Genomic DNA, 12,704 nt, shown 5'->3' on the forward strand with positions numbered 1-12,704 from the left:
AACAAATGGGATTCTCTTATTAACTAATGGACGTGGTGCATCAGTCAATAAATTAGGGGGGTAGCCGCGCTCCCTAAACTTATTGTACATTTCGTCCGTTCTGGTTCTAATGAGAGTGGGTTTTGTCACAATCCTTTGTACTCTTTTAAATTGGGACCGGGGAATGGATTTCTTAGTAGCAATGGGTGGAGACTCTGACAATGCATGAGACTGTTTTTGTCAGTTGGCTTCGCATATAGATCCGTTTTCAGAGCTCCTGATTCATCTTTCATGACTAAGGTGTCTAGGAAATTGACCTGTTGTGTACTGCTAGTCATAGTTATTGTTAGACCAGGCCATGCTGTGTTAAGGCTATAGAAGAAGAGATCCAGTGTTTGTGTTGTGCCTGTCCATATGCAGAATACATCATCGATGTAGCATTTCCAGATGGGACAATAGGCCTGAAATAATGTGTCTGGATATACAACTTCTTCCTCAAATAGGGCCATATAACTGTTTGCATAAGGCGGGGCTACGTTAGAGGTCATCGTGGTACCTTTGATCTGCAAAAAGAAACGATCTTCAAACATAAAAAAATTCTTGGTAAGTACCAGTGTCAATAAGTCTAGACAAAGATCTATTATGTCAGGATTTAGCCGACAATTAGTCAGTAAGTGTTTCACACTAGAGATACCCTGGGAATGGGGAATCGAGGTATAAAGGTCTTTGACGTTAAGGGAGACAAGCATGGAATCCCCTGGAAGAGATTTGAGTTTCCATAATTCATGTTGGAAGTCGACCTGTATCAAGTAAAAATGATGGTAATTTACGTATGATGGGAGTAAGGATTTTCTCCAAAAAGATTGCTAATGGTGAAAGGATTGACTCCGTGGAGGCCACAATGGTTCGACCAGGGGGGTGTTCAAGGTTTTTATGAACCTTTGGTAGTATGTAGAATACCGGTGTGATGGGATTAGTTTTAGTCACTCTTCCCCTGACGAAGCCGTCCTTGTAACGGCGATACGCGTGGGGTCTTTGCCCATATTTATCCCTGCCTCTCGACACCTTGCCCGCTTGGTGGCATTACTTCATCTGCCTTGTACTATTCTTTTGGCTAGACCTGGGACCTTTGCATACCATATTGATATGCGGCAACTATAGTTCCACATACGGGACAATAAGTGCATCTGCATATATTTGTATGGATTCTGGGCTGTTTACCGCTGCTTCATATATAAGTGGTCCATCAGGTTTGCTGGCATACAGGTACCGGTTGTAATATATATATATTTTTTTGGGGGGGGGGGCTAATTAGCCTTTGTGGACATAGCGTTTTGTTCATTTGGGCTTCCACGGGCATTGTACATACTCCTTATATTGGAGGTTTGTGAGCATTCAAGAGGCTTTATATATATAGGGCATATTTGCACCATATCTGGTATCTTAATTATTATACTGATTCATTATTTTGATTCAGTGTTAAATGTGATATATTTACCTCCATATTCTTCATATCCGTGCTCTTTTTTTCAGCTATTGCTATTTATAGGGATTATTATGGGGATTTTTGTACTTCATTGGTATTAGATGTTTTTATTGGTTTGTGAATAAAAGTTTACCTGCTTATATGTTGAAGTATATCTTGTGGTGTGCAGACTTTAAGAGTGGTTCTTTTTTCTTTTCTTTTTTTGCTCTTGATCTAGTTTTAGTCAAATAGTCACATGTCTTTTCATCAATCACCCCCATATCAACATAAGAGATAAGGGTGTCCCCAATAAGGTTCCTAATCATGGCAGTGTGGTCTGATGTTAGTTGTGAATAGACTGTATTATCATTGAGTTGTCGATAGACATCCTTAATGTGGTCAGATTTGTTCATGACTACAATCTCCCCGCCTTTATCGGCTGGCTTAATCACTATATCTTTATCACTGTGTAGTGATTGTAAGGCTTAAAAATCAAGAGCACTTAAATTAGGGGAGAAATGTAATCTATGCCCTTCAATATCTTGTCGAAGTTTAGTGAAAGCCTGATCTACAAAAACGATAAATGTTTCAACAGCATGGGAACCCCTAGGGGTCTGAAAGAACTTTTAGTGCGTAAGCCTAGCCTTAGAGAGGAAATCAAAGAATCAGTAGGACTAGAGGACGGAGCAGAGAGTGTGTCAGAGGATTCAAAATGCAGCAGTAATCTCAGTCGGCGATAAAAACGGTGTAAATCCATCGAAGGTATTGAACCTATACGAGGGACAAAATGAAAGCCCCTTCTGCAATAGGCCGTGCTCGGCAATACTGAGAGTTCGTGATGATATATTAATAACTAGCGGGGAGTTACCTGGGATCAAGTCACTCCGAAGAAATCTGTATCTCTTTTTCCATTGGCTCCTGCGGGTCCTCTTCTTCTTTGCTGTCGTCGTCTTTGGCCTAAAAAATTCTCAGATCTGCTGTACGTATCACGTCTGTCTGATTCGGAACCTGAAGTAGAAGGATCAATAGAGGAGCGATAATCGAACATTACAGTATTGTCCTTCAAACCGCACATCAAAGCTCTCTCCACCTCCTGTCGCCTCCAAATCAAAAATATCTCCAGAATCCATCTTTTCCTCAACCGTCAATCTACTAAAATGCTTGTGCACGCCCTCATCATCTCCTGCCTTGACTACTGCAACATACTCCTCTGTGGCCTCCCTGCTAACACCCTTGCACCTCTCCAGTCCATCCTTAACTCTGCTGCCTAACTAATTCATCTCTCTCCTCGCTACTCCTCCGCTTCCTCCTCTGCAAATCTCTTCACTGGTTCCCATTCCCTCAGCGTATCAAGTTCAAATTACTAATACTGACCTACAAAGCTATCCATAACCTGTCTCCTCCATATATCTCTGAACTAATCTCCCGATATCTTCCCTCACGTGATCTCCGATCCTCCCAAGACCTCCTCCTTTCCTCCACACGTATTTGCTCCTCATCCAACCGCCTCCAAGACTTCTCCTGAATATCCCCCATCCTCTGGAACTCTCTGCCCCAACACATCCGACTATCAACCACATTCAGATCCTAAAGACGGAACCTGAAAACCCATCTCTACAGGAAAGCCTACAGCCTGCACTGACACCACTGCCTCCTCACCACTACCGAAGCTACCGCCTCACCAACACCGAAGCTACCGCCTCACCAACACCGGAGCTACCGCCTCACCAACACCGGAGCTACCGCCTCACCAACACCGAAGCTACCGCCTCACCAACACCGAAGCTACCGCCTCACCAACACCGAAGCTACCGCCTCACCAACACCGGAGCTACCGCCTCACCAACACCGAAGCTACCGCCTCACCAACACCGAAGCTACCGCCTCACCAACACCGGAGCTACCGCCTCACCAACACCGGAGCTACCGCCTAACCAACACCGGAGCTACCGCCTCACCAACACCGGAGCTACCGCCTCACCAACACCGGAGCAACCGCCTCACCAACACCGGAGCTCCTGCAACCCCCAACCTACTGTCTCCTTCCCCATAATCCTGTAGAATGTAAGCCGCAAGGGCAGGGTCCTCGCCCCTCTGTATCAGTCTGTCATTGTTAGTTTGTTTACTGTAAGTGATATTTGTAACTTGTATGTAACCCCTTCTCATGTACAGCACCATGGAATCAATGGTGCTATATAAATAAATAATAATAATTTGTCCCTGTAGCCAACACTTTTCCATTAAGCCGGCTAAACAAGCTTAAACCCTATTTACCCTTAGATTAACCCTACTGTATATCTGCAGTTAAATAGCGTTTCTCTAAGTGACAAGTTACCTTTAAAGGTACTCTGTCAGTACAGAATGATTGTTCAAGCTAAGCCCCGCCGCTCGGTACTTCATGGCGGGCCGATCATGTAAATTCACCGGGCCACCCGCTTGTTTTCCATCATCCTCCACCCCCCCTCTAATTTATTAGACAGCTCTGGCTTCATAGAGCAAAGGAAGGATGGAGATGGATGAAAACAAGCAGGTGGGAAGGTGAACATAAAGGATTAGCCGCCATGATTCTCCTAGCGCCTGTGCTTGGTTAGTACAGTCATTCTGCGCTGACAGTCACTCAGTTGTTCCAGAATCTTGTACTGGAAGCTCCAGCACATAATGAGGAGTCCTGAATATTCACGAGTTCCTGACTTATTCCGGGAGCTCCTGAACATCCAGACTCGTCATTCGCTGCTCCCAGAAACTAATGAGGTATATTATAAATATGTTTAACATCCCTGTCCTTATATGATATAAAAAAATAAGAAGTAATGAAACCATTTATGGTGGCTATAGTGTGGGCCCCTAGAGCCGATGCCCCTGGAGGCCCCGGGGCTCCCCAGTCCGACCCGGTCACTAGCTCACTAGGAAACTTCTTTTTGTTCAGTTTTGAAAGGATTATCCATCAACCCCATCGAGCAGCTGCTATTGCCTGGCGGGAATCCTACCTGTCAGTATATCGTCCCTACATGACTATTCATATAATAATAATAATAATATAATGACCCAATCCTCCCCCCTCATTGATGTCTGTATGAACTAATACAACATATGAACGGGGTTTGTCTTTGTAAAAACTATAATATAAATATATATATATAATATTCTCACCTGTCACTGCACGAGTCGACCACAAAGTACAAAACGTAATTGCCAATAATAATAAGAAGATCATAAGAACAATCATCAGACAAATTCTGATTTTGTCTAGACCTAAAGGGGGAAAAAAATGAAATGTAAAAATTGAACATAATAACTGTGCAGCAAATAACCTACAACATTCATAGACACTAGTGATGAGTGAGTGTACTCGTTGCTCAGGTTTTCCAAGAATGCTCGGGTGGTCTGAGTATTTGTTAGTGCTCGGAGATTTAGTTTATGTCCACCCAGCTGCATGATTTGCAGTTGCTAGACAGGCTGAATACATGTGGGGGTTGCCTAACAAACAGGCAACCCCCACATGTACTCAGGCTGTGTAGCAACTGCAAATCATGCAGCTGCGTGGACATGAACTAAATCTCCGAGCACTAACAAATACTCAGAGACCACCCGATCATGCGGAGAAACTCGGGTAACGAGCACGCTCGCTCATCACTAATAGACACCCGTGCTGGAACGTTCCTATAGATCATTATCACACACAGTACCCTCTAATAGTATCACACAGTCTAAGTAGGATCAGTACAGAGAATAGCAATAGTGGTGCTGCGGTCAAGGGTACGGGGGTCTTTCTGGACACACACAATTTGTACTGAAGGTTTGGACACAGAACAGCATTGCAATCTGCACTATGTGGACCCCCGTATAGGGAACTGACATGTTCCCACCGCCCTACACAGCACACAGCCCACCACTCTGACCCACATCACAATAAAACCCCTTTCAACGCGTTAATAAACTGTTCCCAGAAACTAAACAGGAAGGTCTCCCCACTATAAGGCAGATGTCTCTGGGCTGGATCTGACCATTACTATCACATATAGGCGGCCACTTACTGAGCGGCCGGACAGCCAGTATCTTTGGTGGGTCGTCCCCAGCTCCCAGTCCTACTCTGTCGGTCAGCGCAGCTTCTTCACCCGTGATCTTTGCTTCCATCCCTGAGCCCATGGTCTCAATGAATGAGCGCACATTTCCTGCTTACTTTCACTATCATTTCTTTATTTATTGAGTCTTCTATATGACTCAAGGGTTTTTCCTGATTTGTTAAAACCTAGATTGTGTAACTGAGTGCCACTAATAATCAAACAATAATCGGATGCCGTCCGGAGCCACAGGATAGAGTCCAATTGTTACAGATACATTCCAATTCTGTAACATGGGAAACTGTAAATGATGAACAGCTGCTGCTGTAAAAAAAAAAAAAATTGTCCTTGGATGACAAACGAGAAAAAGATCGTCCCACTTTTCTGGGTGAAACTCTGATGAATTTTTGTTTATATGCTCCTGTGAACCTGCCCTAGAGGAATAACTATCAGCTCCAGATGCTGAATCTACTCCATAGTGATCCCCTCCCTTCTGGGGGCTTACGTCACAGATCGGGGGTGTCCTGCTGCCAGATATGGCATAAAGGAACTGCAAATGCAGGATGTGACCCAGTGGCGTAACTTGAAACTTATGGGCCCCAATGAAAAAGATCCAACGGGGCCCCCAATTATTTCAATTCTTTAATAGCAATTGTATTTTCATATAAGCCAAAGGGACTTTTTGGGCCTTTTAGGCTCCAGGGCCGGGGTGTGACTGCAACCCCTGCACCTGTTGTAGTTATACCGCTGCTGTACAAGCCACGAGAGTGCATAATGTGTGCTGTCAAATAGAATCTTGTAAGAAGATGAGAATATAGCTCACAAAGAGCAAAAATGTACGAGATCAGATTACAACAAACCCGAGAAAGGGTAAGGCTTCTTTCACACTTGAGGCGGTACGGGGCCTTCACAAAGCGTCGGCTCGCCGTACCGACAGACGTTGTGAAAATTCGGCACAACGTGAGCAGCGGATGCAGTCCGCATCCGCTGCCCATTCTAAAGTCCCGGGGAGGAGGGGGCGGAGCTCTGGCCGCGCATGCACGATAGGAAATGCAGGACCCGACGTACGTAAAAACGTTCCCTTGAAGGTTTTTTCGTGACAACGGTCCGCCAAAACACGACGCATCCAGTCTATGGGAAAAAAACGCATCCTGCAGGCACATTTGCAGGATGTGTTTTTTTTCCCAAATCGACGCATTGCGACGGTCGCCAAACGACGCAAGTGTGAAAGAAGCCTAAATAGAACAACACAGAATATATGAGCAATACCTCCCCCTAGTGGGGGAAGTAGATATTACCAGTATTCAGTTCATCAGATCAAGATAGGTTTAGGTGAAAGACAGGATTTATAATCCAGATAAAACTGACTCAAGCATAGATAAGAATAAAAGTTCTGTATATAGAGATAGATTATGACATGCTGTGACGGTCTTTGGTAAGAAAGTGGGGCCTCAAACTGTCTCTGGAACTGGGACCCTACTATCCAGGCTCGGACTGGCCCGCAGGGTCATATAATATTTGTTTACAGGTGAATAGTGGGCCACCAAAGTCATTGTTACTGGTGGGCCCTTGGCACCCCAGTCCGACCCTGCTACTATCCCAGTCCCTGGGGTACTCTTGAAGGTAGGGAGGCCCGAGTCTCCGTCCTTACTATGCTCCTGTTAGACCCTGATCTGTTCCCTCCCCCACCCTACGAGGCCTAGGACAGAAATATAAGGTAAATAAGACACAAAGACAAAACAGGGGTAACAGAAAACCTCAATCATACAAAGGTACTAACCAATAATAAGGAGGAGGATATGGACAGGGAGGAATAAACTAAATGGGAAAAGTGACCAGGAGATAAATATACACATACTACAGCAAACCAGAGACAACTACTACAACTCTTAAGGTACCTTCACATTAAGCGACGCTGCAGCGATACCGACAACGATCCGGATCGCTGCAGCGTCGCTGTTTGGTCGCTGGAGAGCTGTCACACAGACCGCTCTCCAGCGACCAACGATGCCGGTAACCAGGGTAAACATCGGGTAACTAAGCGCAGGGCCGCGCTTAGTAACCCGATGTTTACCCTGGTTACCATGCTAAAAGTAAAAAAAAACAAACACTAGATACTTACCTACAGCCGTCTGTCCTCCAGCGCTGCGCTCTGCTTCTCTGCTCTCCTCCTGTACTGTCTGTGAGCCGGAAAGCAGAGCGGTGACGTCACCGCTCTGCTTTCCGGCTCACAGCCAGTACAGGAGGAGTGCAGAGCACAGCGCTGGAGGACAGACGGCTGTAGGTAAGTATCTAGTGTTTGTTTTTTTTTACTTTTAGCATGGTATCCAGGGTAAACATCGGGTTACTAAGCGCGGCCCTGCGCTTAGTTACCCGATGTTTACCCTGGTTACCAGTGAAGACATCGCTGGATCGGTGTCACACACGCCGATCCAGCGATGTCAGCGGGAGTCCAGCGACGAAAGAAAGGTCTGGACTTTATTCAGCGACCAACGATCTCCCAGCAGGGGCCTGATCGTTGGTCGCTGTCACACATAACGATTTCATTAACGATATCGTTGCTACGTCACAAATAGCAACGATATCGTTAACGATATCGTTATGTGTGAAGGTACCTTTAGCTTTAGCACACAGCACAGGAAGATGAATCTTTCACCAGCAGGGATAAGAAGATCTGATCAGCTTTTATAGAAAGAGGCAATGACCAGATCAAAAGCAGCTGAAATGGAGCTGTATGTTTCTGACCAGCATAGAAAGGATCATTAACCTCTTCACTACCAGAGGATACTAAATCCATTTAATATGAAACACAAATCACACCATTTCTCAAAAAGACCTGCGATTCACTACCCAACATGACCGTCTAACTCCAGATCTTCCAGGGTGACATGACACCATTGTGACAGATAAAAATACCAATAGATAAACCAAACATTAGAATGTTATTGAAATTTAACAGGCACCAAATCCTGAATGGACAAAGAAGCACATAGGAGAAAATGTTAGGCATAAAAGGAGAGCAAGCACATAATAGTTACCACAAGACCCCTGACGTGCGTTTCGCACTATGGCTTCTTCAGAAATGGGGTGACTAAGGGAAGGAGAGAAGACAAACAAAGACAAATAAAGAACCCAATATCAAGTCACCCTCTTCAGATTCCCAGCAGGTTTCTCTGTGTGAGCTTATAATATAGTTTATCACAAATATCCTATGCATCATATGTGTTGACGGTGTGTTGACATGAAAAGCTCGAACATGGAACTACTACTCAACACAAAGAAGACAAAGATATTGACTACTGCCATGTAAGACCGGGACACATCTGAGATGGACGGCGATGAACTGGAAGGTGTAAAGGACTTCAACCTACTCGGATCAATGATCACTGAAGATGCAGAGACCACACCGGAAGTCAACAGGAGAAAAGCAATGGGCAAATCAGCAATGGAGTCACTGGACAAAGTCTTCACATTGGGGAACATTTCACTGGTGACAAAGACACTGCTCGTATATAACAAAAGGCAGAATCACTAGGGAAAACCCTGAGAAAACAAAAGAGTGCAATACCACTCAACATAAAATGGGAAATTTTATTTAGAAAACACAAATCTAAATTACACGAGTCAAATTAAGGAAAACAAGCAAAAGTTCCTTATGGTTACAGGGTGGTGACAGCGAGCCATTATAGTATACGCCAAGTCATTGAGAAATCAAAACCCATATAGATTCAGCACCATAATGAAAATGTGCCTCCTCAACCTCCCCCCCCAAAAAAAAAATTATATAGTCAAAGTCGTGAGCGCTCCTAACCCTTAACTGCGCCCTCGCTTCTGATATTAAAGCAAGGTTCACACGAGCGTATAAAAAACGTTTAGATTTTCATCCAGAAAAGTTGGACAATTTCTCACTTGTTATCCGCGTACAGTCTGTTTTTTACACCAGCAGCTATTAATCATCAATAGTTTCCCAAATTACAGAACTGCAATGTATCCGTAACAATCAGATATTATACTGTGGCTCCGTATCGCATTCGATTTTTTTGTTAAGCACCTATAAACGTAAACGAGTGAGTCTCATCTGATTTACGGAAAAAACTACTGAATGCTGCATTTTTATTTTTGTTTTTTTTTTTGTTTCACACGCAAATTTGGTCAGTAAAAAGAATCATCATCTGCACTGCCCCATTGAATAACATTGGTCTGAATGGGATCCGTTTTTTTTTTACGGACAGTACCGAGACTATAAATGCGGTGGCATGTATGAGTGTTGGAGTTATAATCAGTTATTTAGAGAAAACAAAAATATGGAGCTCTCTCATTAACGCAGTTTGTTTTTATATCTTTACATTACAAGAACCATAACATTTCTTATCTGTAGAATGTAAGCCCGCAAGGGCAGGGTCCTCGCCCCTCTGTATCAGTCCGTCATTGTTAGTTTGTTTACTGTATGTGATATTTGTAACTTGTATGTAACCCCTTCTCATGTACAGCACCATGGAATCAATGGTGCTATATAAATAAATAATAATAATAATAATATACTCTCTTGATGTTACGATACGGGTATTTCCTTTGTTATTTCTATGTGTCGCTTCCTCATTCCATTGAATGATCTGTGGTCGTTACCTTGGTTAGGCAATGTGCAGGTGGATTTTTTTGAGGCGGTCAAAAACAATGAGCTTTTCCAAGTTGAAACTTTTTCAGGAACTTTTCCTTCTATGGGGAGTTTTTGAAGGAGCTTTAAGCACATCTATAAAATGTAACATTCTCCAATGTTTTACATCATCCGCCATTATAAATCTCGCTTAAACCTATTTGTCTAGGTAACCTCTAGCACTTTCCCACCCACCTTGTAACCCCTTTCTGAGATGTGCCGTGTGCATGCATCATCCATCGGGGGTATGGTTGTGTGGGACGAGTTCAGGAGCTTCGTTATTTAGCGCCAGCCTCTAACAGCAGCGACTGGAGCTACAGGTGCTTCTTACAAAGATACAAAACCATCAAAAAGTGAATTTATCTCAGTTCTTCAATACAAAAAGTGAAACTCCTATATTCTATAGAGTCAGTACACACAGAGTGATCTATTTCATGGGTTTATTTCTGTTAATGTTGATGATTATGGCTTACAACCAATGAAAACCCAAAAGTCATTATCTCAGTAAATTAGAATACTTTATAACACCAGCTTGAAAATTGATTTTAAGATCCGAAATGTTGGCCAACTGAAATGTATGTTCAGTAAATGCACTCAATACTTGGTCAGGCTCCTTTTGCATCAATTACTGCATCAATGCGGCGTGGCATGGAGGTGATCAGCCTGTGGCGCTGCTGAGGTGTTATGGAAGCCCAGGTTGCTTTGATAGCAGCCTTCAGCTCGTCTGCGTTGTTGGGTCTGGTGTCTCACATCTTTCTCTTGATAATACTCCATAGATTCTCTATGGGGTTAAGGTCAGGAGAGTTTGCTGCCAATCAAGCACAGTGATACTGTTGTTTGTACACCAGGTATTGGTACTTTTGGCCGTGTGGACAAGGGCCAAGTCCTGCTGGAGAATGACATTTTCATCTCCAAAAAGCTTGTCGGCAGAGGGAAGCATGAAGTGCTCTACAATGTCCTGGTAGACGGCTGCGCTGACTTTGATCTTGATAAAGCACAGTGGACCTACACCAGCGGATGACATGGCCCCCAAACCATCACTGATTGTGGAAATGTCATACTAGACCTTGGAAATCCAGGTCCCAGAGTCTGGAGGAAGAGAGGAGAGGCCACAATCCAAACTGCTTGACGTCTAGTGCGAAGTTTCCCAGTTTTGACAAGACTGAGTTTTATAGAACTTTTTTTAAACCCATAGCATGAAAATAAGGTTAACAATATAAATACCATTAGAAAATATTCAGATTTCCTAAAATAAGTTGATGCAAAATTGAGTACACCCCACATACAGTATATGCATGCATACACATACTTGCTGGTACTTACCTGTACATACAGTATATATTTTAATTATTATTATTTATTCATATAGCACCATTAATTCCATGGTGCTGTACATGAGAAGGGGTTACATTAAAATACACAAATGGTTAGAGAACAAAAAAAAACAAAAAAAAAAAGGCTGGCATAGTTCCTGCAATAGTGCTGCATACCGGAATATTATAAGGCGTGGATCCATCATACGGATCAATTGAATGTACATACAAGACATCCAAAGGGTGAGTGCAACAATATATATTTCTTGCTGTGAATATACACCTACACTTAGACTGTGCGCCCCTTGTCTCCCCTTTTATATCTCCTTCCGATATCCTTATTAAAATGCAAATATCACTTACAGTAAACCAAAACTAACAATGACGGACTGGTACAGAGGGAAGAGGACCCTGCCCTTGCAGGCTTACATTTTACAGGATGGTGGGGAAGGAGACAGTAGGTCGAGGGATACATATCTTCTATATATGTATAAGTTGGCAAGGAGAACTTTAGAAAAGTCCCCGTTCGTGGCCAGGCAACAGTGAGAGATTCTGTTTCCTTACTTCACCCAAAATCCACACTGCTGACTCATATCTATTAATGGGTTTGGCCATAATGTTATGTTATCATAGTCATAGTTAGTGTAACACTCGCACCCTGACTGGTTGGCACGAGCGTGGGGGTTGTGGCCCGACTGTGCCACTAACCAGACTACCCTGGAAGGGGACTAAGCAGCTACCTTGGTGTTCACTGGAGCCTCTGATGGTGAGGTCAGGCTTGTGCAGCAGGTAGCCGCCAGGCACCACTCCAGGGCGGTGTCTGGCTGTGGCTGGTGATCCCACTGGGAGACGGAACGGTGAGCATGGCTGAGACACCGGCAGGCGAGCAAGGCTGTGGCAGGCAGGCACAGACGAGAAACCGGCAGGCGGGCACGGCTAAGACACTGGCAGGTGAGCACGGCTGAGACACTGGCAGGCGAGCACAGACGAGAAATCGGCAGGCGGGCACGGCTAAGACACTGGCAGGCGGGCACGGCTGGCACTCAGGGAGGACAGGTACTGACTAGGTAGGGACCGTAATACATGTAGGCATATGGAAACAGGTAGGGACCTGATCAGACAGGAGGGTATATGGGAACCCGCAGATTGCAGAAAAAGCAGAACCACAGGAGGCGGAGCTAAAAGCAGGAACGTAGAAGGTGGAGCTAAGAGCAGAAACGTAGGAGGCAAAG

At 44.2% G+C, this 12,704-nt stretch overlaps 1 protein-coding gene across 1 annotated transcript in view; it reads right to left on the bottom strand.

The window, feature by feature from the left end:
• LOC138666025 (C-type lectin domain family 2 member B-like) overlaps nt 1–5,621 on the bottom strand; it is a 119,706-nt gene extending 114,085 nt beyond the window's left edge. The window contains exons 1-2 of the mRNA XM_069754087.1: nt 5,479–5,621; nt 4,595–4,696 (exon numbers count right to left, since the gene is read on the bottom strand). Of these exons, the coding sequence (XP_069610188.1) occupies nt 4,595–4,696; nt 5,479–5,590 (214 nt within the window). The 5' untranslated portion in view covers nt 5,591–5,621. The remainder of the gene's footprint in view (nt 1–4,594; nt 4,697–5,478) is intronic.
• Between the last annotated feature and the right edge of the window lie 7,083 nt (nt 5,622–12,704).

The sequence above is a fragment of the Ranitomeya imitator genome, chromosome 2 (genome assembly GCF_032444005.1).
Source record: "Ranitomeya imitator isolate aRanImi1 chromosome 2, aRanImi1.pri, whole genome shotgun sequence".
In the NCBI taxonomy this organism is placed as follows: domain Eukaryota; kingdom Metazoa; phylum Chordata; class Amphibia; order Anura; family Dendrobatidae; genus Ranitomeya; species Ranitomeya imitator.